This window comes from Coregonus clupeaformis, chromosome 17 (genome assembly GCF_020615455.1).
Source record: "Coregonus clupeaformis isolate EN_2021a chromosome 17, ASM2061545v1, whole genome shotgun sequence".
Lineage (NCBI taxonomy): Eukaryota > Metazoa > Chordata > Actinopteri > Salmoniformes > Salmonidae > Coregonus > Coregonus clupeaformis.
Window position 1 is genome coordinate 37,890,990 of NC_059208.1, and position 26,971 is coordinate 37,917,960.

The 26,971-nt window shown below is 41.5% G+C and overlaps 1 protein-coding gene across 1 annotated transcript; it reads left to right on the forward strand.

Moving 5' to 3' along the window:
* Nucleotides 1-252: 252 nt before the first annotated feature.
* LOC121586348 (lysosomal thioesterase PPT2-A) lies at nucleotides 253-26,727 on the forward strand. The gene is made up of 8 exons (XM_041902965.2): nucleotides 253-779; nucleotides 18,583-18,736; nucleotides 19,940-20,035; nucleotides 20,185-20,292; nucleotides 20,481-20,564; nucleotides 23,824-23,908; nucleotides 25,315-25,369; nucleotides 25,471-26,727. The coding sequence occupies exons 1-8, from the start codon at nucleotides 600-602 to the stop codon at nucleotides 25,612-25,614; spliced, it is 906 nt and encodes a 301-aa protein (XP_041758899.2). The 5' UTR covers nucleotides 253-599; the 3' UTR covers nucleotides 25,615-26,727.
* Nucleotides 26,728-26,971: the final 244 nt, after the last annotated feature.

Below are 26,971 nucleotides of genomic sequence, written 5' to 3' on the forward strand. Positions count from 1 at the left end.
TAAAATCTGTAAATCCTGACCTCGGATATATCCCTCCGCCGCGGAGTGATACCAATATATTGGAGTGAACCAATATAGTGAAACATAACTTGAATTATCATTTGAGTATGTCCTGACTGTAAGTTGCAACCTTGTTTACAATGGATATGTTGTCCTGAGTGTGTTATTTTGGGAAAAGGTGCATGCTGTATTTTTTCAGTCTAGTTATATTTTGCTGTCTTCTGGTGGCAGGCGGCTCCTTTGAGAAGCTATCGAAACCGGAAATTACTTCATGTCGTCTCGCGTTTTTGATCACGAACCGGAACAAACAAAGCAAATATCAAGCGGTGTTGTGGTTAAGCAACCCCAGTCATATTCAGACGTTCAGCAAGGGTGTTCGTTTAATTTAGAACATGATTTATGATGGTGAACGAGAGTAAAGAGTAGCACATGAGATAGCATTTTTATTTTTTTGTAACATTTGTCTAAAGATTAGGGAATACCGCCAAAGCAAGGAACAAGATTTTAACCGGATTCGTAGGAAATTTTGAACAGTGTAAGATATTTTAGTATTCGTTGGTTTTACAAAGATTATTTTATTATTTTATTTTTTTATAACTATGAAAGGGCCCTCTTCTGCAGTTTCTAGTCGAAGGAAGAGCGGGGCGACAAGGCTGTTGTGGTCACTGTTTGGTGCCTGCCTTGTTGCTGCAGTCATCGGGTACAAACCAGTGGTCATAGTCCATGGGTTGTTCGACAGCTCCGGGGAATTTGTGGAATTGCTTCGCTTCATCAATCAGGTGAGTGCTTGAAAATATATCACCACGGTCCACAAATCTAACTAAGGAAAGATTGGGTATGGGTAATAATATACGCCTGCTATGCTATGTAACAACAGAACAGATATGGCAGGTTGAATTATGTAGAATGTATGTGTAAGGCCCATACCATTTACATTTTAGTCATTTAGCAGACGCTCTTATCCAGAGCGTCAGTGCATACATTTTTCATACTGGCCCCCCGTGGGAATCGAACCCACAACCCTGGCGTTGCAAGCGCCATGCTCTACCACCTGAGCTACAGGAGGCTAATACCAGTATCTTAAACTGGCAATCTTTGGGTAATTTCCGTGTTTGTACATGGTGTTTCCATTGTGCTGCAGGAACCTGGGTGCACGCCTCAGTTTACTCATATCAAACATTACTGTGGTCTGCTTGAGAATAGCAGGAGACCATGGGGGGTTTATAAGAACTTCGCTACAATGTTTCCATTTTCGTTATTGCTGGTACAAGTTCTTAAGCAGACGCAACGTGGAGTGCCTGGACACAGCCCTTAGCCATGGTATTTTGGCCATAATCCACAAACACCCGAGGAGCCTTGTTGCTATTATAAACTGGTTACCAAAGTAATTAGAGCAGTAAAAATAAATGTTTTGTCATAGCAGTGGTATAAGGTCTGATATACCACGGCTGTCAGCCAATCAGCATTCAGGGCTCGAACCACCCAGTTTATAATATGAAATCAGCAGTTTGTCACCAGTCTTATCAGCTGAGCTCTTCATGAATACAAGGGAAATAGGCTGTTGATTATTGCCTGATTCTAGAGCAAAATGTTCCTGGCATAATGTTGCCTAATCATCACCCCTGGCCTTGGTAAGCGCACAAGAAAACTATGATCCTTAGGATCATTCTCCTTTTTTTAAGATCAGCAATTCATTGAACCTGAAAATACTTTACATGGCTGCAGGGGGGAATTTTTTTGCTGACTGTTGTAAGATGGGGAGGAGACTAAACAGGAGATATGCATGCTCTTGCAGTTTTCAACATAGCATCATCTCACGTTTCCCCTCTCCTTGAAGATGATCTCTTCCTGGCTCCCACATTGTTTAAGTGGTTCCCCACCCTCTGACCACGTTTTATGACTATAAATAACTTAAATGTCAGAGAGGGAACTACTGTAAGTAGAAGTTAATACGTAACTTGATGGCAACACACACTGGATGTCAGGTGTGAGAATTTACAAGGTATCACAGGGGCTTTTTGATACACTGTGAGGTCCTATCAAGTTCTGCTTTTACACATCAGCTTACATTTTAGTCATTTAGCAGACACTCTTATCCAGAGCGACTTACAGTTAGTGAGTGCATACTTAATATTTTTTTTTTTCATACTATATTTATATTTACTTTATTAGTAAAAATCCAAATAACTTCACTGTAAAGGGTTTAAACACTGTTTCCCATGCTTGTTCAATTTTACATTTTAGTCATTAAGCAGACGCTCTAATCCAGAGCAATTTACAGTAGTGAGTTCATACTTAATTTTTTTTCATACTGGCCCCCCGTGGGAATCAAATCAAATCAAATTTTATTGGTCACATGCGCCGAATACAACAGGTGCAGACATTACAGTGAAATGCTTACTTACAGCCCTTAACCAACAGTGCATTTATTTTAAACAAAAAAAAGTAAGAATAAAACAACAACAAAAAAAGTGTTGAGAAAAAAAGAGCAGAAGTCAAATAAAGTGACAGGAGGGAGGCTATATATACAGTAAAATAAAGTGACAGTAGGGAGGCTATATATACAGGGGGGTACCGTTGCAGAGTCAATGTGCGGGGGCACCGGCTAGTTGAGGTAGTTGAGGTAATATGTACATGTGGGTAGAGTTAAAGTGACTATGCATAAATACTTAACAGAGTAGCAGCAGCGTAAAAAGGATGGGGTGGGGGGCAGTGCAAATAGTCCGGGTAGCCATGATTAGCTGTTCAGGAGTCTTATGGCTTGGGGTAGAAGCTGTTGAGAAGTCTTTTGGACCTAGACTTGGCACTCCGGTACCGCTTGCCGTGCGGTAGCAGAGAGAACAGTCTATGACTAGGGTGGCTGGAGTCTTTGACAATTTTGAGGGCCTTCCTCTGACACCGCCTGGTATAGAGGTCCTGGATGGCAGGGAGCTTTTCCCCAGTGACGTACTGGGCCGTACGCACTACCCTCTGTAGTGCCTTGCGGTCAGAGGTCAAGCAGTTGCCATACCAGGCGGTGATGCAACCAGTCAGGATGCTCTCGATGGTGCAGCTGTAGAATTTTTTGAGGATCTGAGGACCCATGCCAAATCTTTTTAGTCTCCTGAGGGGGAATAGGCTTTGTCGTGCCCTCTTCACGACTGTCTTGGTGTGTTTGGACCATGATAGTTCGTTGGTGATGTGGACACCAAGGAACTTGAAGCTCTCAACCTGTTCCACTACAGCCCCGTCGATGAGAATGGGGGCGTGCTCAGTCCTCTTTTTTTCCTGTAGTCCACAATCATCTCCTTTGTCTTGGTCACGTTGAGGGAGAGGTTGTTGTCCTGGCACCACACGGCCAGATCTCTGACCTCCTCCCTATAGGCTGTCTCATCGTTGTCGGTGATCAGGCCTACCACTGTTGTGTCGTCGGCAAACTTAATGATGGTGTTGGAGTCGTGCCTGGCCATGCAGTCATGGGTGAACAGAGAGTACAGGAGGGGACTGAGCACGCACCCCTGAGGGGCCCCCGTGTTGAGGATCAGTGTGGCAGATGTGTTGTTACCTACCCTTACCACCTGGGGCGGCCCGTCAGGAAGTCCAGGATCCAGTTGCAGAGGGAGGTGTTTAGTCCCAGGATCCTTAGCTTAGTGATGAGCTTAGAGGGCACTATGGTGTTGAATGCTGAGCTGTAGTCAATGAATAGCATTCTCACGTAGGTGTTCCTCTTGTCCAGGTGGGAAAGGGCAGTGTGGAGTGCGATAGAGATTGCATCATCTGTGGATCTGTTGGGGCGGTATGCAAATTGGAGTATGCAATAATGGCGAAAGATACAAAAACGTGACTTGAACAGCGCCGGAGAAGATGGCTGCCGTTTTACAGCCCTCTAACCAATTGTACTATTATGTGTGTTTTTCCGCGTTATTTGTAATTTATTTTGTACATAATGTTTCTGCCATCGTCTCTTATAACCAAAGAGAGCTTCTGGATATCAGGACAGCGATTACTCACCTGGTATTGGACGAATACTTTTTCTTCAACGAGGCGTTCGCGAAGGATATTCTACAGACTCCCGACAAGGCCCAGATCCCCGTCATTCGCGTGAGGAAGAGACGGAGATATCGTGGACGCAGATCCGGGTGCCTTGTAAGGATCCGACGGCGAACGAGTAAACTGCCTCTCCCATCAATCCTATTAGCCAACGTTCAAGCTTTTGAGAATAAAATGGACGATTTAAGATTACGGTTATCCTACCAACGGGATATTAAAAACTGTAATATCTTATGTTTCACGGAGTCGTGGCTGAGCGACAACAATGACAACATTCAGCTAGCAGGCTATACGCTACATCGGCAGGACAGAACGGCAGACTCCGGTAAGACGAGGGCGGCGGTCTGTGTATATTTGTAAACAACAGCTGGTGCACAAAATCAAATACTAAGGAAGTCTCAAGGTTTTGCTCGCCTGAGGTAGAGTATCTTATGATAAGCTGTAGACCACACTATTTACCAAGAGAGTTTTCATCTATATTTTTCATAGCTGTCTATTTACCACCACAAACCAATGCTGGCATTAAGATTGCACTGAATGAGTTGTACAAGGCCATTAATCAACAGGAAAACGCTCATCCAGATGCAGCGCTCCTAGTAGCCGGGGACTTTAATGCAGGGAAACTTAAATCCGTTCTACCTCATTTCTACCAGCATGTTAAATGTGCAACCAGAGGGAAAAACTCTAGACCACCTTTACTCCACACACAGAGACGCATACAAAGCTCTCCCTCGCCCTCCATTTGGCAAATCTGACCATAACTCTATCCTCCTGATTCCTGCTTATAAGCAAAAACTGAAGCAGGAAGCACCAGTGATTCGGCTAATAAAAAAGTGGTCAGATGACGCAGATGCTAAGCTACAGGACTGTTTTGCTAGCACAGACTGGAACATGTTCGGGATTCTTCAGACAGCATTGAGGAGTACACCACATCAGTCACTGGCTTCATCAATAAGTGCATCGATGATGTCGTCCCCACAGTGACCGTACGTACATACCCCAACCAGAAGCCATGGATTACAGGAAACATCCGCACTGAGCTAAAGGGTAGAGCTGCCGCTTTCAAGGAACGGACTCTAACCCGGACGCTTATAAGAAATCCCGCTATGACCTCCGACGAACCATCAAACAGGCAAAGAGTCAATACAGGTCTAAGATTGAATCATACTACACTGGCTCTGGCGCTCGTCGGATGTGGCAGGGCTTGAAAACTATTACAGACTACAAAGGGAAGCACAGCCGCGAGCTGCCCAGTGACACAAGCCTACCAGGCAGGCTAAACCACTTCTATGCTCGCTTCGAGGCAAGCAACACTGAAGCATGCATGAGAGCACCAGCTGTTCCGGACGACTATGTGATCACGCTCTCCGTAGCCGATGTGAGTAAGACTTTTAAGCAGGTCAACATTCACAAGGCCGCAGGGCCAGACGGATTACCAGGACGTGTACTCCGAGCATGTGCTGACCAACTGGCAAGTGTCTTCACTGACATTTTCAACATGTCCCTGACTGAGTCTGTAATACCAACATGTTTCAAGCAGACCACCATAGTCCCCGTGCCCAAGAACTCTAAGATAACCTGCCTAAATGACTACCGACCCGTAGCACTGACGTCTGTAGCCATGAAGTGCTTTGAAAGACTGGTCATGGCTCACATCAACAGCATAATCCCAGAAACCCTAGACCCACTCCAATTTGCATACCGCCCCAACAGATCCACAGATGATGCAATCTCTATCGCACTCCACACTGCCCTTTCCCACCTGGACAAGAGGAACACCTACGTGAGAATGCTATTCATTGACTACAGCTCAGCATTCAACACCATAGTGCCCTCTAAGCTCATCACTAAGCTAAGGATCCTGGGACTAAACACCTCCCTCTGCAACTGGATCCTGGACTTCCTGACGGGCCGCCCCCAGGTGGTAAGGGTAGGTAACAACACATCTGCCACACTGATCCTCAACACGGGGGGCCCCTCAGGGGTGCGTGCTCAGTCCCCTCCTGTACTCTCTGTTCACCCATGACTGCATGGCCAGGCACGACTCCAACACCATCATTAAGTTTGCCGGCGACACAACAGTGGTAGGCCTGATCACCCGACAACGATGAGACAGCCTATAGGGAGGAGGTCAGAGATCTGGCCGTGTGGTGCCAGGACAACAACCTCTCCCTCAACGTGACCAAGACAAAGGAGATGATTGTGGACTACAGGAAAAAAAAGAGGACTGAGCACGCCCCCATTCTCATCGACGGGGCTGTAGTGGAACAGGTTGAGAGCTTCAAGTTCCTTGGTGTCCACATCACCAACGAACTATCATGGTCCAAACACACCAAGACAGTCGTGAAGAGGGCACGACAAAGCCTATTCCCCCTCAGGAGACTAAAAAGATTTGGCATGGGTCCTCAGATCCTCAAAAAAATTCTACAGCTGCACCATCGAGAGCATCCTGACTGGTTGCATCACCGCCTGGTATGGCAACTGCTTGGCCTCTGACCGCAAGGCACTACAGAGGGTAGTGCGTACGGCCCAGTACATCACTGGGGCAAAGCTCCCTGCCATCCAGGACCTCTATACCAGGCGGTGTCAGAGGAAGGCCCTCAAAGTTGTCAAAGACTCCAGTCACCCTAGTCATAGACTGTTCTCTCTGCTACCGCCACGGCAAGCGGTACCGGAGTGCCAAGTCTAGGTCCAAAAGACTTCTCAACAGCTTCTACCCCCCAAGCCATAAGACTCCTGAACAGCTAATCATGGCTACCGGACTATTTGCACTGCCCCCCCACCCCATCCTTTTTACGCTGCTGCTACTCTGTTAAGTATTTATGCATAGTCACTTTAACTCTACCCACATGTACATATTACCTCAACTACCTCAACTAGCCGGTGCCCCCGCACATTGACTCTGCAACGGTACCCCCCTGTATATATAGCCTCCCTACTGTCACTTTATTTTACTGTATATATAGCCTCCCTACTGTCACTTTATTTTACTTCTGCTCTTTTTTTCTCAACACTTTTTTGTTGTTTTATTCTTACTTTTTTGTTTAAAATAAATGCACTGTTGGTTAAGGGCTGTAAGTAAGCATTTCACTGTAATGTCTGCACCTGTTGTATTCGGCGCATGTGACCAATAAAATGTGATTTGATTTGATTTAATGTAGTAATACATTTCCAAAGGATAGACCTATGTGATAAAACAACAAGCTGAGGCAGACGTGACAAGATGGCGTATTGAACACACAGCGGTGCAAATCACCTCAAGATAAAAACGTAATATTCAATATCATTAAGTTAGACTAAATATTAGCACTTCATATACTCGTGGGTAATAACATTCAATTTGGATAATAACACAAAACAAATCATAAGGCTAGAGAAATGTATCGACAAATATTACAACAACAAGCAACACTCAAACATGACGGAGGATAAATGAGGAGAATCAATCTCCAAGAGAAAACGCGACTCCTCGACGGATACAGATGATTTATGCTTTTCACCACTGGGACTGGTAAGTGTGGAAAGCGATCTGTTGAAGTCGATAAATGACAAACTGGGCATACTAGAGTTGGTCAGTAAGGATGTAAAGGAGTTGAATGACGAAAAAGCAGCAATAATGGCGAAAGATACAAAAGGCTACAATGGACAGTCACTAAGATAGAAACGGACGTTAAGGAACTTAAAAAGGAGAACAACTTTCTGAGAGAAGCCTTACAAGACATACAGACTAGATCGATTAGAGAAAATCTAGTACTTTCGGGTATCCAAGAAAAAGAAGGAGAGGTTACCGAAAAAATTGCGAAGGACTTCTTTCTTACAGCCCTTCAAATCCCACTCGATGCTGTCGATAAAATCCAACTCGAACGTGTACACCGTTTCGGACAAAGGACAGAGATATGAGCGTCCAATCGTTGCCAAATGTGCTTTCTTTAAGGATAAAGTAATGGTTAAAAGCCTAGGTGAAAGACTTGCAGGCACGAAAATAGGCATTAATGATCATTTCCCAAGGGAGATTGCAGAACGGCGCAAAGTTCTGTACCCAATCTTCAAGGAAAATAGATTAAAAGGGAAGCATGTTGCTCACGTAGTCGATAAACCCAATACTAGCCATGGTAGGGATTGTAATAATAAAACACATTTATAGTATTTTATAAAGGGATAAGACGGCATTACAAGAAAGGATAACAAGCTAAATAATACATCTTCATATATAACTAATTAGAACACAAGTACTCAATCAACATAGTGGAGATAAAAACATAGCGAACAGAAGACATAGAAGGCACAGTATGTGGGTATGTGTGGATGAATTGTGATGGAAGGTGTGGTGTGCGTTTTTGTGTTTGGAAAAGTGTGGCGTTAAGTGAGTGAGAAAGGAAATGGTTGCATATCCCAGAACCTACGTGTGTCTGTGAGCAGGGGTTGTGAGAGAGCGCTTTCAATTTTGTGCAGATGAGGGATATATATTTTAAAATAAAGTATGCATGTAATTAATTTTTTTATTGTCCTATCACGATGGAACGGTCCCCAACCCTATATCCTAGACACCCACCTGAGCGACTCATACACCAAAGAGAAGTCCCCATCTGTTTTATGGCCTGCTGTAAGTTGCCTATATGCAGCCAAAACAGAAAGATAAATGCGGTCAGAGACCTACTAGAGCAGCACTGCCCCCTCAAGATTCTGAGCCTGCCTGGCAGGGTTGGTCCTACAAAGCCAGAGCTCCCCGATGGGAGAGCATAATATACAAGGGAATTCTCAAAGCTGCTAATGAGAACCTTGATGACCTTGTACCTAGCCGGTGGGGATTCCGGTTGGGTACCCCCACCCAGGTAGTGGCAGTGCTGGCAACACTGGCTGCAGTGTAACCCATGGGGAGGGGGTCACACTCGGACAATCAGAGAGGGGGCATATTATTGTGGCCCTGGTGGCACAAAATAATCAAAGGTCTGACTGCACGGAGATGCTTGGGAAAAATGGTTACAACGGGGGACCAGAATGTTTGTGTTTCAGGGGAAGAGGGTGGATCTGATCTCCATCACCTAGGACTTGACATAGGTTAATCAAATCTAAAAATTGACAATTTTTGCTCAATCTTGCATGCTTTCTCAAACAGCTGTAACTGTATATGCATTCGTAAATCAGATCCTTTCTTGAGTTGGGCTCTGGGATGTAACAACTGTTGAGCATCTGAGCTTATGGTTGATTGTGGAGGAAAGGGGTTGAGTGTGTAAGAGTATGTGTGTGTGTATCCCACATCTGTTGCAAGAGGGTAAGGATGTTAGGGAGAATATAGGATGAACCACAATTGTTTGCTAAAATAATAATTGCTTGACAAAAATGTAATGTAATACAATGGCAATCCGGGTTATAGGTAACAATCCTTCGCATGAGCTGCCAACATTATTACGCATATTAATTGATAATGATAGAAATTAAGATATATTTTTAATAGCTATATACATATTGAGGTGAGAGCATTGGAAATGCTTTTGGTGGTTGACCTGCTTCTGTTTTGTGGGTGGCACTGTGTGCTGTTTTCGAAGGATGGGTCTTGGCCTCTCGGGGGCCTAGGGATCCGGGGGGACGGGGGTGGTATGCTGATCACTGGGATGACAACCCAACTTGGGATGGGGAGGGGCTTTAGCGGGGGGAATAGTGGAGAACAATTGGAGGGTTACTTTTTATTTTATTTTTTATTTCACCTTTATTTAACCAGGTAAGCCAGTTGAGAACAGGTTCTCATTTACAACTGCGACCTGGCCAAGATAAAGCAAAGTAGTGCAATAAAAAACAACACAGAGTTACATATGGGGTAAAAAACATAAAGTCAGAAATACAACAGAAAATATATATACAGTGTGTGCAAATGTAGCAAGTTATGGAGGTAAGGCAATAAATAGGCTATAGTGCAGAATAATTACAATAGTATTAACACTGGAATGCTAGATGTGCAAGAGATTATGTGCAAATAGAGATACTGGGGTGCAAAAGAGCAAAATAAATAACAATATAGGGATGAGGTAGTTGGGTGGGCTAATTTCAGATGGGCTGTGTACAGGTGCAGTGATCGGTAAGGTGCTCTGACAACTGATGCTTAAAGTTATTGAGGGAGATAAGAGTCTCCAGCTTCAGAGATTTTTGCAATTCGTTCCAGTCATTGGCAGCAGAGAACTGGAAGGAATGGCGGCCAAAGGAGGTGTTGGCTTTGGGAATGACCAGTGAGATATACAGTGGGGAAAAAAAGTATTTAGTCAGCCACCAATTGTGCAAGTTCTCCCACTTAAAAAGATGAGAGAGGCCTGTAATTTTCTTCATAGGTACACGTCAACTATGACAGACAAACTGAGGAAAAAAAATCCAGAAAATCACATTGTAGGATTTGTAATGAATTTATTTGCAAATTATGGTGGAAAATAAGTATTTGGTCACCTACAAACAAGCAAGATTTCTGGCTCTCACAGACCTGTAACTTCTTCTTTAAGAGGCTCCTCTGTCCTCCACTCGTTACCTGTATTAATGGCACCTGTTTGAACTTGTTGTCAGTATAAAAGACACCTGTCCACAACCTCAAACAGTCACACTCCAAACTCCACTATGGCCAAGACCAAAGAGCTGTCAAAGGACACCAGAAACAAAATTGTAGACCTGCACCAGGCTGGGAAGACTGAATCTGCAATAGGTAAGCAGCTTGGTTTGAAGAAATCAACTGTGGGAGCAATTATTAGGAAATGGAAGACATACAAGACCACTGATAATCTCCCTCGATCTGGGGCTCCACGCAAGATCTCACCCCGTGGGGTCAAAATGATCACAAGAAGGGTGAGCAAAAATCACAGAACCACATGGGGGGACCTAGTGAATGACCTGCAGAGAGCTGGGACCAAAGTAACAAAGCCTACCATCAGTAACACACTACGCCGCCAGGGACTCAAATCCTGCAGTGCAAGACGTGTCCCCCTGCTTAAGCCAGTACATGTCCAGGCCCGTCTGAAGTTTGCTAGAGTGCATTTGGATGATCCAGAAGAGGATTGGGAGAATGTCATATGGTCAGATGAAACCAAAATATAACTTTTTGGTAAAAACTCAACTCGTCGTGTTTGGAGGACAAAGAATGCTGAGTTGCATCCAAAGAACACCATACCTACTGTGAAGCATGGGGGTGGAAACATCATGCTTTGGGGCTGTTTTTTTTTTTTTTTTCACCGCCCGGGCAACGAAGGAGTGGCTTCGTAAGAAGCATTTCAAGGTCCTGGAGTGGCCTAGCCAGTCTCCAGATCTCAACCCCATAGAAAATCTTTGGAGGGGAGTTGAAAGTCCGTGTTGCCCAGCGACAGCCCCAAAACATCACTGCTCTAGAGGAGATCTGCATGGAGGAATGGGCCAAAATACCAGCAACAGTGTGTGAAAACCTTGTGAAGACTTACAGAAAACGTTTGACCTGTGTCATTGCCAACAAAGGGTATATAACAAAGTATTGAGAAACTTTTGTTATTGACCAAATACTTATTTTCCACCAAAATTTGCAAATAAATTCATTAAAAATCCTACAATGTGATTTTCTGGATTTTTTTTCCTCATTTTGTCTGTCATAGTTGACGTGTACCTATGATGAAAATTACAGGCGTCTCTCATCATTTTAAGTGGGAGAACTTGCACAATTGGTGGCTGACTAAATACTTTTTTTCCCCACTGTACCTGCTGGAGCGCAGACTACGGGTGGGTGCTGCTATGGTGACCAATGAGCTAAGATAAGGCGGGGATTTGCCTAGCAGTGATTTATAGATGGCCTGGAGCCAGTGGGTTTGACGACGAACATGTAGTGAGGACCAGCCAACAAGAGCGTACAGGTCACAGTGGTGGGTAGTGTATGGGGCTTTGGAGACAAAACGGATGGCACTGTGATAGACTACATCCAATTTGCTGAGTAGAGTGTTGGAGGCTATTTTGTAAATGACATCGCCGAAGTCAAGGAGCGGTAGGATAGTCAGTTTTACGAGGGCATGTTTGGCAGCATGAGTGAAGGAGGCTTTGTTGCGAAATAGGAAGCCGATTCTAGATTTAACTTTGGATTGGAGATTCTTTATGTGAGTCTGGAAGTTGAGTTTACAGTCTAACCAGACACCTAGGTATTTGTAGTTGTCCACATACTCTAGGTCAGACCCGTCGAGAGTGGTGATTCTAGTCGGGTGGGCGGGTGCCAGCAGCGTTCGATTGAAAAGCATACATTTAGTTTTACTAGTGTTTAAGAGCAGTTGGAGGCTACTGAAGGATTGTTGTATGGCATTGAAGCTCGTTTGGAGGTTTGTTAACACAGTGTCCAATGAAGGGCCAGATGTATACAAAATGGTGTCGTCTGCGTAGAGGTGGATCTGAGAGTCACCAGCAGCAAGAGCGACATCATTGATATACACGGAGAAAAGTGTCGGCCCAAGAATTGAACCCTGTGGCACCCCCATAGACTGCCATAGGTCCAGACAACAGGCCCTCCGATTTGACACACTGAACTCTATCTGAGAAGTAGTTGGTGAACCAGGCGAGGCAGTCATTTGAGAAACCAAGGCTATTTAGTCTGCCAATAAGAATGCGGTGGTTGACAGAGTCGAAAGCCTTGGCCAGGTCGATGAAGACGGCTGCACAGTACTGTCTATTATCAATCGCGGTTATAATATCGTTTAGGACCTTGAGCGTGGCTGAAGTGCACCCGTGACCAGCTCGGAAACCGGATTGCATAGCGGAGAAGGTACGGTGGTATTCGAAATGGTCGATGATCTGTTTGTTAACTTGGCTTTCGAATACTTTCGAAAGGCAGGGCAGGATGGATATAGGTCTGTAGCAATTTGGATCTAGAGTGTCACCCCCTTTGAAGAGGGGGATGACCGCGGCAGCTTTCCAATCTCTGGGGACTCTGCTACTTGGTAGCAATGCAAATATCATGGTACAGCTATATGGACACTCAATCACCATGGTATTTTTTATTGGTAAATTTACAAACATATATTATGATAAATAGATTTGAAACTTGTATCTCATTATGGTAAGTGGTAAAATAAGTATAGCCATTTATAATTGTAATGGCTTAGCAGATAATAACAAAAGAAGAACAATATTTACATGGCTCAAAGAGAAGGAATATAATATATATTGTTTACAGGAAACTCATTCAACAATTCTAGATTAAGTTGTGTGGAAAAGGGACTGGGGGGGGGGGCAAAATATGCTTCTCCCATAGATGGAGGATTTTAAATATGTTATTGGACCATAAACAGATATGGCTCATTAACCTTTACGGACCAAATAATGATGATCCACACTTTTTTTCTGACAACATAGGTACAGCAAATCCCCTTATTGTATGGGACACTTTTTTAAATGTGCCTTTTTAGAGGCCATGCAATTCAGTACTCATCTCGAAAACAAAAGCAATTTAGGTCAAAAGAGGCCATACTAACAAAGGAAATAGAAGGTCTAACAGAGAAGATAGATAGCAATAAAAACTGTAACATAGAGGCTCAGAATAAATTAGAGGAAAAACAAAAAGAAATGGAGAAACTTATTCAAGAAAGATCAAGTGTAATATATTATAAAAATAAAGCAAACTGGATGGAATATGGGGAAAAATGCACCAAATTATTTTTTCATCTTCAACATAGAAATGCTACCAAAAATAATTTACTGAAACTGGTTACAAATTACGGAGTCACCCATGATTCACCAAATGATATTTTGAAGGAGAAAGCAAAGTACTTTAAGCATACAGTTGAAGTCGGAAGTTTACATACACTTAGGTTGGAGTCAATAACTTGTTTTTCAACCACTCCACAAATTTCTTGTTAACAAACTATAGTTTTGGCAAGTCGGTTAGGACATCTACTTTGTGCATGACACAAGTAATTTTTCCAACAATTGTTTACAGACAGATTATTTCACTTATAATTCACTGTATCACAATTCCAATGGGTCAGAAGTTTACATACACTAAGTTGACTGTGCCTTTAAACAGCTTGGAAAATTCCAGAAAATTATGTCATGGCTTTAGAAGCTTCTGATAGGCTAATTGACATAATTTGAGTCAATTGGAGGTATACCTGTGGATGTATTTCAAGGCCTACCTTCAAACTCAGTGCCTCTTTACTTGACATCATGGGAAAATGAAAAGAAATCAGCCAAGACCTCAGAAAAAAAATTGTAGACCTCCACAAGTCTGGTTCATGCTTGGGAGCAATTTCCAAATGCCTGAAGGTACCACGTTAATCTGTAAAAGCAATAGTACACAAGTATAAACACCATGGGACCACACAGCCGTCATACCGCTCAGGAATGAGACGTGTTCTGTCTCCTAGAGATGAACGTACTTTGGTGCGAAAAGTGCAAATCAATCCCAGAACAACAGCAAAGGACCTTGTGAAGATGCTGGAGGAAACCGGTACAAAAGTATCTATATCCACAGTAAAACGAGTCCTATATTGACCCAACCTGAAAGGCCGCTCAGCAAGGTAGAAGCCACTGTTCCAAAACCACCATAAAAAAGCCAGACTACGGTTTGCAACTGCACATGGGGACAAAGATTGTACTTTTTGGAGAATTGTCCTCTGGTCTGATGAAACAAAAATATAACTGTTTGGCCATAATGACCATCGTTATGTTTGGAGGAAAAAGGGGGTTGCTTGCAAGCCGAAGAACACCATCCCAACCGTGAAGAACGGGGGTGGCAGCATCATGCTGTGGGGGTGCTTTGCTGCAGGAGGGACTGGTGCACTTCACAAAATAGATGGCATCATGAGGAAGGAAAATTAGGTGAATATATTGAAGCAACATCTCAAGACATCAGTCAGGAAGTTAAAGCTTGGTCGCAAATGGGTCTTCCAAATGAACAATGACCCCAAGCATACTTCCAAAGTTGTGGCAATGGCTTAAGGACAACAAAGTCAAGGTATTGGAGTGGCCATCACAAAGCCCTGACCTCAATCCTATAGAACATTTGTGGGCAGAACTGAAAAAGCATGTGCGAGCAAGGAGGCCTACAAACCTGACTCAGTTACACCAGCTCTGTCAGGAGGAATGGGCCAAAATTCACCCAACTTATTGTGGGGAGCTTATGGAAGGCTACCCGAAGAGTTTGATCCAAGTTAAACAATTGAAAGGCAATGCTACCAAATACTAATTGAGTGTATGTAAACCTCTGACCCACTGGGAATGTGATGAAACAAATAAAAGCTGAAATAAATCATTCTCTACTATTATTCTGACATTTCACATTCTTAAAATAAAGTGTTGATCCTAACTGACCTAAAACAGGGAATCTTTACTAGGATTAAATGTCAGGAATTGTGAAAAACAGAGTTTAAATGTATTTGGCTAAGGTGTATGTAAACTTCTGACTTCAACTGTATGTTTTCGTTTCAGTCGCCTCCATCTCCTCTAACTGAAGCTAATTGTAGAGATTTTGTTTCTATTGATAATGTAAAATTAACAGCCATACAGAGAGACTCATGTGAAGGTGAAATTACAGAGGAGGAACTTCTAGATGCAATTAAAGACATTAAGTCCGGGATAAATCCAGGGTTGGATGGCATACCAGTCGAGGTATACCAAACCTTTTGTGATATAATCAGAGGACCATTATTAGCATGTTTTAACCACTCCTATGTAAATGGTAGATTATCAAACACTCAAGAAGAAGGTCTGATTTCATTATTACTGAAACAGCATACAAGTGGGAAATATAAAGATCCAGTCCATTTAAAAAAATTGGAGGCCCCTTAAACTTCAGTGTTGTGATGCAAAAAGTATAGTGCATAGAATTAAAAAGGTATTGTCGGACATTATTCATTCTAATCAGACAGGTTTTTTACATGGACGATACATCGGAGATAATATAAGGCAAGTACTGGAAACAATAGAACACTATGAAAAAACTGGGAAACCAGGCTTGCTATTCATAGCAGACTTTGAAAAGGCATTTGATAAAGTACGACTGGAGCTTATATATAAATGCCTGGAGCATTTCAATTTTGTAGAATCTCTTATAAAATGTGTTAATCATGTATAGTAACCCTAGGTATAAAATAGTAAATAATGGCTATTTCTCAGAAAGTTTTAAACTGTCAAGAGGAGTAAAACAAGGTTGTCCACTATCGGTATATCTATTTATTATGGCCATTGAAATGTTAGCTATTAAAATCAGATCCCACGGTAATATCAAGGGATTAGAAATCCAGGGCTTAAAAACAAAGGTGTCAATGTATGCTGATGATTCATGTTTTCTTTTAAATCCACAATTTGAATCCCTCCACAGCCTCATAGAGGATCTAGATACATTTTCTAACCTCTCTGGATTACAACTAAATTATGATAAATGTACTATATTACGTGTTGGATCACAAAAAAGTACAATTTTTACATTACCATGTTGTTTACCAATAAAATGTTCTGATGGTGATGTGGATATACTTGGAATACATATCCCAAATGAAATAAATAATCTCACTCCAATACATTTTTATATAACGTTAGCAAAAATAGATAAGATCTTGCTACCATGGAAAGGTAAATACCTGTCTATTTGTGGAAAAATCACCCTGATTAACTCTTTAGTATTATCCCAGTTTACCTATTTGCTTATGGTCTTGCCTACGCCTAGCGAACAGTTCTTTAAAAATTGTATGAGAGAAAAATATTAAATGTTTTGGGAACGGCAAGCCAGACAATTAAACGGGCCTATTTAAATAATGAATATTAATTTGGAGGACAGAAATGATTAAATATTAAAGCATTAGACCTATCACTAAAAGCTTCAGTCATACAAAAGTTATACTTAAATCCGAACTGGTTCTCTAGCAAATTAGTCAGATTGTCTCACCCCATGTTCAAGCATGGTCTTTTTCCTTTTATTCAGATTACAACCTCTCACTTTCAGTTATTTGAAAAGGAAATAATCTCCCAAATATCACTATTTCTAAAACAAGCCATAGAAAGTTGGTTGCAATTTCAATTGAATCCTCCAGAAACAACAGAACAAATAATGCAACAAATATTGTGGTTAAACTCAAATGTACTAATTGATTTTAAAAAACATATTTCGAATTATTATTTTTTTAATGTATAATCTTTGTAAATTAAATCATAGGTAGGACTGGTGGAGTTGTCGCACATGCAGCTAACAAAAACATATGGAAATGTCTGCTCTACCCAAAATTACAACCAAATAATTGCATCATTACTGCAAAAATGGAAAAGGAAAGTGGAAGGGGGAAAAAGTAAGGAACTTGTCTGTCGGCCCTGCATTAAAGAACAGAATTGGTTAAAGAAATTGTGATAAATAAAAAAGTATACCAGTTTCATTTAAGGACCAAAGGAATGACAGCCTTCCCATTATAGATTGCAAAATAGTTGGGAAGAGATTTTTGACGTACCTATTCCATGGCATAGTGTTTATGAACTGATACGCAAAATGACGCCGGATTCAAAACTTAGAATTTTTCAATTTAAATGATTATACAAAATTCTTGCTACCAATAGAATGTTATTTAAATGTGGGATACAATCTTCCCAGCTCCGCAGGTTTTGCTGCGAAGAGACAGAATCATTAGATCATTTGTTTTGGTACTGTCCATTTGTAGCTTGTTTCTGGTCACAGGTCCAGGAATGGCTGAAGGATTGCAATATTTACCTGGAGCTAACCCTGCAGATAGCACTACTGGGTAATCTGAAAAGTCATAGTCAATTGATCAATAATATAATACTTTTAGCAAAAATGTTTATTTTCAATTTACAATCTGTAGAAACAATGAGAATAGAAGGGTTCAGAACTTTTGTGAAACATCACAGTACAGTTGAAAAACATATGGCAAATAGAAATCCAATGTGGATGGTGTTAGGAGATAGATGGGAGATGTTGAATGGAGCTGAAGGATGGGACAAATAACAACAACTAATAACAACAAGATAACTAATGTAAAGCATACTGTGTCCATAATAAGTATATAGGTTATAGGTTGTGAGCTTTTGTGAAAGAGCACAGTTAGAAAGATATGGCATATAGAAGCAAACCGGATGGACATCATGAAAATGATCGGAGAGGTTGAGGGTAGATGTTCAGGAGTAAAAACAAACAAAATATAATTATTGTAAAATTGACTGTGTCCATAAAAAAATAATATATATATATATATATATATATTAGTATGCATAAGCTGGAAGTAGAGGCCTAAGCGTTGTTGTTCACTAGTTTACTCCAATTAGGGAAGGGGTGGTGGGGTTGGAAAATAATGAAGGGAAATATTTGTTTACAATATTTTTTTTTTAAACAGCTGAGGCATTTCAACCAATATAAGTATGCCTGTTTGACCCCTGCTGAAAAACCAATACGTCTTGGCTTTTGTTTTTGCATAATCAATTCTGTCAGTTGAGGTATTATTTTGTCAATATTAACATCATATTTTCAGTCATTTGTCTGACTCTCCCACACTCCTAGCCTTTTCAATTAGTGTTCTATAAAGCTATCTTTGTTATAGTGCTCTAATCTGTCCCATCCTCGTCTTCTTCTGACAGTCTCACCCAGGAACCAATGTGTCAGTCTTTGACCTGTTTGACCGCAGCTCCAGCCTACAGCCACTATGGAAACAAGTGGAGGGCTTCAAGGCTGCCATCTATCCCGTCATGCAGAACGCTGCAGATGGGGTCCACTTCATCTGCTACTCTCAAGGTTTGATTGTATGATTTGCATTTGTTTGGTTCCATTTTGAATCTTTATACATTTAACGTGGGGCTATCATTTCACCTCATGTTTCTACAATGAAATGGGAACAGGTAACTGCCAAAACAATGGAAACACTTGAGTAAATGAGGGATGCAAACACCACACAAGTGTGGTTCCTGAGTTAATTAAGCAATTAACATCCCGTCATGCTTAGGGTCATATATAAAAATGCTGGACGGGACAATGCCCCCATCCACAGAGCACAAGTGGTCACTGAGCTGTTTGATGAGCATGAAAATGATGTAAACCATATGCCATGGACGTCTTACACTTCAGCTCCACTATACACGTCATGTTGCTTTGCCATCAGTGTTGCGTCAATGTAACGTTCTACCTGCTACACAGAGCGTGTTGTTTTGAGAGGAGCAGAGGGGGAGAGCTTCTTTATTCTATTTTCTCCTACTGTACTGGACCATATTCATAGATTATGTGTAAGTACAATAGCTTTGGTCCAGTTTTTTTGCAAGTACTCATTCAATTGTTGCTGGTGGTTGTACTAAATGATCCTCTAATTACGCAAGTAACAAGTGTTTACATTGTGAACATAGTCAATGTAGCTAGCTAGCTAGAGTTTCTGCTAGTAGCTTCTTGACTTCATAGATCTTAGTAAGATAACCAGTGGTGTATAGTCGAGGCCATATGCAACAAAAAATCAACTTTATTTCTCATTATTTCAATTCACAAGATCGAATGAACGCACTCTTGAGCTATAGAGAATTGAACCTCTGCAATTATTGAGCTTGGAAGCTGCAGTTGGACGTGATGCAACGCAAGCGCAACATGGGCAGTATAGCAGCTTTCATTGATTTCAATGGCTGATGGCAATGCCGGAAGCCCTATGGCTGTAGTGTAGCAGGGCCATCAGTCACCAGATCTCAACCCAATTGAACACTTATGGGAGATTTTGGAATGGCGCCTGAGACTGCGTTTTCCACCACCATCAACAAAACACCAAATTATGGAATTTTTCATGGAAGAATGGTGTCTGATCCCTCCAATAGAGTGCCAGACATTTGTAGAATCTATGCCACAGTGCATTGAAGGAGTTCTGGCTCGTGGTGGCCCAATGCCCTATTAAGACACTTTATGTTGGCGTTTCCTTCATTTAGGCATTTACCTGTATTTACTGTCACTCTCATTCTGTTCCAGGTGGACTGATTTGCAGAGGAATCCTATCTACTCTCCCTGATCACAATGTCCACTCCTTCATCTCTCTGTCCTCACCTCAGGCTGGGCAGTATGGAGGTAAGCGTTCACTAGAAGCCATCAACTTGATCTTTGTGCTCAACAGCCAACATCATTGTTTGAAACATGGTACATTGTCACCCTGGCTCCCAGTGTGTGCTCAGGCCTGAACTAAACAGAAACTTGTCTTTTCTCTTGTTTCTGTTCAGACACAGACTACCTGAAGTACCTCTTCCCCCAGTTCATGAAGTCCAACCTGTTCCATTTCTGCTACACCTCGGTGGGCCAAAGGATATCTATCTGCAACTTCTGGAAAGGTTAGTAGGCTGAGCTGAGGACTGGGCAATACAAAGGTTGTGCACTCCCTCAACGCTGAAGGTAGATGGATTTTCTATATGCAATGGCCTATGCGTCAGGTTTCTCAAGGAGTAACTGTGGATATATTGATGATATGTGGTTGGAGTAGAAGTTTTTGTTTGACTAAACTGTTTGTTTTCTCTTGCAGACCCCCATCACATGGACATGTACGTGAACGGCAGTGATTATCTGGCTTTATTGAACAGCGAGAGGCCAAATCCCAATTCAACAGGTCAGCAACTCTGCCGATATTGCTGTGGGTTCTAAATTAATCCACTATTTCAGAGAAGGGTTAGTCTGTCTACTCTATTGCTGCTGAGTCAATGTCATCATGGGTTGTATTACTCTGCATTTAATAGGAACCCTTTGCTCATTGTGCAGTATTGCTGTTATTTAATTACAATATTATATACAGTGCCTTCAGAAAGTATTCACACACCTTGACTTTTTCCACATTGTTGTGTTACAGCCTGAATTTAAAATGGATTAAATTGAGATATTGTTGTCACTGGCCTACACACAATACCCCATAATGTCAAAGTGGAATTATGTTTTTAATTTCTTTACAAATTAATTATGTCTTGAGTCAATAAGTATTCAACCCCTTTGTTATGGCAAGCCTAAATAAGTTCAGGAGTAAAACATTTGCTTAACAAGTCACATAAGTTGCATGTACTCACTCTGTGTGCAATAAGTGTTTAACCTGATTTTTTAATTACTACCTAATCTCTGTACCCTACACATACAATTATCTCTAAGGTCCCTCAGTCGAGCAGTGAATTTCAAACACAGATTCAACCACAAAGACCAAGGAGGGTTTCCAATATCTCGCAAAGAAGGGTACACATTGGTAAATGGGTAAAAAATAAAATAAAAAGCAGATATTGAATATCCCTTTGAGCATGGTGAAGTTATTAATTACACTTTCAATGGTGTATCAATACACCCAGTCACTACAAAGATACAGGTGTCCTTCTTAACTCAGTTGCCGGAGAGGAAGGAAACCGCTCAGGGATTTCACCATGAGGCCAATGGTGACTTTAAAACAGTTACAGAGTTTAATGGCTGTGATGGGAGAAAACTGATGATGGGTCAGTTTGTAAAGAAGGAAGACTGTACAGAATAAAAAATATTCTAAATATGCATCCTGTTTTCAACAAGGCACTAAAGTAATACTGCAAAAAATGTGGCAAAGCAATTCACTTTTTGTCCTGAATACAAAGCGTTGTGTTTGGGGCAAATCCAACACAACACATTATTGAGTACCACTCTCCATATATTCAAGCATAGCGGTGGCTGCATAATGTTATGGGTATGCTTGTAATCGTTAAGGACTAGGGAGTTTTTCAGGATAAAAAAAGAAACGGAATGGGGCTAAGCACAGGCAAAATCCTAGATAAAAACCTGGTTCAGTCTGCTTTCCACCAGAATCTGGGAGATTAATTTACCTTTCACCAGGACAATAACTTAAAACACAAGGCCAAATCTACATTGGAGTTGCCAAGAAGACAGTGAGTGTTCCTGAGTGGCCGAGTTACAGTTTTGACTTACACTATCGTTCAAAAGTTTGGGGTCACTTAGAAATGTCCTTGTTTTCCATGAAAACATGCATGAAATGAGTTTGAATAGGAAATATAGCAAAATGCATAGGAAATGTAGTCATTGACAAGGTTAGAAATAATGATTTTTAATATAAATAATAATTGTGTCAAATAATCCTCCATTTGCAGCAATTACAGCCTTGCAGACCTTTGGCATTCTAGTTGTCAATTTGTTGAGGTAATCTGAAGAGATTTCACCCCATGCTTCCTGATGCACCTCCCACAAATTGGATTGGCTTGATGGGCACTTCTTACATACCATACGGTCAAGCTGCTCCCACAACAGCTCAATAGGGTTGAGATCCGGTGACTGTGCTGGCCCACTCCATTACAGACAGAATACCAGTTGACTGCTTCTTCCATAAATAGTTATTGCATAGTTTGGAGCTGTGCTTTGGGTCATTGTCCTTTTGTAGGAGGAAATTGGCTCCAATCAAGCGCCGTCCACAGGTTATGGCATGGCGTTGCAAAATGGAGTGATCGCCTTCCTTCTTCAAGATCCCTTTTACCCTGTACAAATCTCCCACTTTACCACCACCAAAGCACCCCCAGACCATCACATTGCCTCCATCATGCTTGACAGATGGCATCAAGCACTCCTCCAGCATATTTTCATTTGGTCTGCGTCTCACAAATGTTTTTCTTTGTGATCCGAACACCTCAAACTTCGATTAGTCTGTCCGTAACACTTTTTTTTCCAATCTTCCTCTGTCCAGTGTTTGTGTTCTTTTGCCTATTTTAATATTTTCTTTTTATTGGCCATTCTGAGATATGGCTTTTTCTTTGAAACTCTGCCTAGAAGGTCAGCATCCGGAGTCGCCTCTTCACTGTTGACGTTGAAACTGGTGTTTTGCAGATACTATTTAATGAAGCTGCCAGTTGAAGACCTGTGAGGCGTCTGTTTCTCAAACTAGACACTCTAATGTATTTGTCCTCTTGCTCAGTTGTGCACCGGGGCCTCCCACTCCTCTTTCTATTCTGGTTAGAGCCCGTTTGCACTGTTCTGTGAAGGGAGTAGTACACAGCGTTGTACGAGATCTTCAGTTTCTTGGCAATTTCTCGCATGGAATAGCCTTCATTTCTCAGAACAAGAATAGACTGACGAGTTTCAGAAGAAAGTTAATTGTTTCTGGCCATTTTGATCCTGTAATAGAACCCACAATTGCTGATGCTCCAGATACTCAACTAGTCTCAAGAAGGCTAGTTTTATTGCTTCTTTAATCAACACAACAGTTTTCAGCTGTGCTAACATAATTGCAAAAGGATTTTCTAATGATCAATTAGCCTTTTTTAAATGATAAACTTGGATTAGCAAACACAACGTGCCATTGGAACACAGGACTGATGGTAGCTGAGAATGGGTCTCTGTACGCCTATGTAGATATTCCATTAAAAATCAGCCGTTTCCAGCTACAATAGTCATTTACAACATTAACAATGTCTACACTGTATTTCTGATCAATTTGGCAAGACCTGAAAATGGTTGTCTACCAATGGTCAACAACCAATTTTGACAGAGCTTGAAGAATTTTGAAAAGAATAATGGGCAAATGTTGCACAATCCAGGTGTGGAAAGCTCATAGAGAATTACACAGAAAGACTCACAACTGTAATCGCTGCCAACAGTGATTCTAACATGTATTGACTCAGGGGGTTGAATACTTTATGTAAAGGATATTTCTGTATTTTCATTTTCAATACATTTGCAAAAATCTCAAACATGTTAGCACTATGGGATATTGTGTGTAGGTGGGTTAGGGAATTTAAAAAATATATTTAATCAATTTTGAAAATCAGGCTGTAACAACAAAATGTGGAACAATTCAAGGGGCATGAATAATTTCTGAAGGTATTGTAGTTAGAATATCATATCCTTTCTCATTCACACAGTGTGGAAGAAGAACTTCCTACGTATCAAGAAGCTGGTCTTAATCGGGGGGCCAGACGATGGAGTCATCACACCCTGGCAGTCCAGGTAACTAGTTCCTCTTTCCTAAAGAGTGTAATATTCTTACTAATCTATATTCTGTTAAAGAATTGTTTCCATTCTATCTGCTTGACAAGATATGTTTCGTTTTAAATGGACAATTCTAAGAAGAATCTTCTCTCTCCACTTTAATGTATGAGGCATTTTGTTCCTAGAGATTATACACTAGATGACCAAAAGTATGTGGACACCTGATTGTCGAACATCTCATCCCAAAATCATGGGCATTAATATGGAATTGGTCCCCCCCTTTGCTGCTATAACAGCCCCCACTCTTCTGGGAAGGCTTTTCACTAGATGTTGGAACATTGCTGCGGGGACAAGCTTCCATTCAGCCACAAGAGCATTAGTGAGGTTGGGCACTGATGTTGGGCGATTAGGCCTGGTTCGCAGTCGGCGTTCCAATTAATCCCAAAGTTGTTCGATGGGGTTAAGGTCAGGGCTCTGTGCAAGCCAGTCAAGTTCTTCCACACAGGGTCTCGACAAACCATTGCTGTATGGACCTCGCTTTGTGCACAGGGGCATTGTCATGCTGAAAAGGGCCTTCCCCCAAATGTTTGCCACAAAGTTGGAAGCACAGAATCGTCTAGAATGTCACTGTATGCTGTAGCATTAAGATTTCCCTTCACTGGAAGTAAGGGGCCTAGTCCAAACCATGAAACACAGCCACAGAACATTATTCCTCCTCCACCAAACTTTACAGTTGACACTATGCATTGGGGCAGGTAGCGTTCTCCTGGCATCCGCCAAACCCAGATTTGTCCGTCAGACTACCAGCTGGTGAAGTGTGATTCATCACTCCAGTGAACGTGTTTCCACTGCTCCAGAGTCCAATAGCCGCGAGCTTTACACCACTTCAGCCGACGCATGGCATTGCGCATGGTGATCTTAGGCTTGTGTGCGGCTGCTCGGCCATGGAAACCCATTTCATGAAGCTTCATGAGTGTTGCAACCGAGGACAGACGATTTTTACGCACACTCGCCGGTCCCGTTCTGTGAGCTTGTGTGGCCTACCACTTCGCAGCTGAGCCGTTGTTGCTCCTATACATTTCCAATTCACAATAACAGCACTTACAGTTGACCGGAGCAGCTCTAGCAGGGCAGACATTTTACGAACTGACTTGTTGGAAAGGTGGCATCCTATGGCAAAGCCACATTGAAAGTCACTGACCTCTTTAGGTAACCATTCTACTGCCAATGTTTGTCTATGGAGATTGCATGGCTGTGTGCTTGATTTTATACAACTGTCAGCAACACGTGTGGCTGAAATAGCCAAATCCACTATTTTGAAGGGGTGTCTACATACTTTTGTGTGTGTATATATAGTGTATGTCTGTGTTATTCATTCAAGGTCATCCACTCACTGGTTCCCTCCCTTCTTTTTGACTTTGTAGTCAGTTTGGATTTTACAATGACAATGAGACTGTCGTTGAGATAAAGGACCAGGATGTAAGTATTATTTTAGACCATGCTTGTGCATAGATATGACACAAGATTCTAGATGTAATCTTATAATGATGATTCCTTGCATTATTTTCCTTCTTTCCCAGCTATATTTGAGAGATGTGTTTGGTCTGAAGACCCTAAATGCTCGCGGGGACCTGTTCCTGTGCTCCATGGCTGGAGTAGAGCACATCAATTGGCACTCCAATTACACAGTGTTCAACACCTGCATTGAGAAGTGGCTTGTCTAGAGCTGACTACTCCACCAAACAGCATTACAAGAACAGTAATATTTCATACAATCGTTACAGTGAAATGCACACACCTACATGCACAAAGTTTTACTTCTGCAGTGTGATACTCATATTTCCTCTGTGTGTGAAACTCTTACATTTCTGTGAGTGATTCAAAACATCATTACCCTCAAACTCACATGTACATACACTGTTACATGTGTATCTGTGTTTTACACACACATACCTCAACGTATCTCACAACAGTGCCTGACTGAGTGACATCAGGTACATTTGCAGACCTACTGCCCAGTTCATCTCATTGCTAAAGTGACTTTTACCATTGGTTTTACCTGGTAACAAATGTCTGTCTTTTTAACCTGTAAAGTAAATCCTTATGGTGGTCGTTGCTAAGTTATCCAGCAGACCGCTGCAGTAGAAATCATGCCTTAAGTTTTTAGAATTTATAATGTTACCCATGTGTCTGTGTTCCATTATGTGTTTACAAACCGAAGTGCTATGGCACACTGCCTCTAGTGATTGTGCTAAAAAGGGGGAGTGGATAGAAAAAAGGGAAGAGATACTGGAGACAAAAAAGAAGAAAAATGAGAAAGGAAGGAAGGTTTAGGAATGGATGGAAAGAGCAGAGTGGCAGTGCGATGATGTCATTTACCTGTCCACTTGAGCATAACGTATGTGACATACCTGTACCCCTCGTTGCATTTAGATATCTCAGGCTTTTGATCAAACCTATGTCTGTTTTTGTCAGAAAGGGAATGGTTTATTTTTAATTCAACTGTTTGTTTTACTGCTATAGGTGTTTTTATTATGGTTGTATGAAAAGGGGGATTGGCTGTGGCACTATAGTGAAAGTACTCTAAGTTACAATGTGAATTAAGACAGCAAGCATTGCACAAAGATTGAAAATGTAATATGCTAAAATGTAACTAGATGTTAACTTGAAATGAGACTCAGATTGTTGTATCTTGTACAAATATTTTTACCGTTGACATTGCAGTTTTATGTGTATATATTTTAATATTGTCACAGACTCTTCCTGGTTTATGTTCTGCTTCTAATGGAAGTTTTAAAATTGACGTTGCATAAATCAATAGATTACAAAAAGGGATACTTTTCTGTGTTCTCTGAGTTCTTTACATTGCATTTCTCTGTTGTGTTAAACCTTTACACTCATGGGAATTGGCCTATAGGGGTAGATCGAAATGTTTCTTACAGAATAAATGTTAAATGCATAACCATAGTAGCAATTCGAAGGGAACAGTTTGGAGGTAATGGGGAAAAGTATTAGACCAAAGGTCAGTACACAACAGTTCACCTGACACAAGACTGAATCCAAACGTTACACTTGATTTTA

Excerpts from the sequence above, each read along its gene's own strand:
- LOC121586348 (XM_041902965.2), top strand. The coding sequence starts at position 600 with ATGAAAGGGCCCTCTTCTGCAGTTTCTAGTCGAAGGAAGAGCGGGGCG. Across the intron at positions 20,036-20,184 it reads TCAGGCTGGGCAGTATGGAG|ACACAGACTACCTGAAGTAC; the intron begins GTAAGCGTTCAC and ends GTTTCTGTTCAG. Across the intron at positions 25,370-25,470 it reads TTGAGATAAAGGACCAGGAT|CTATATTTGAGAGATGTGTT; the intron begins GTAAGTATTATT and ends CTTCTTTCCCAG.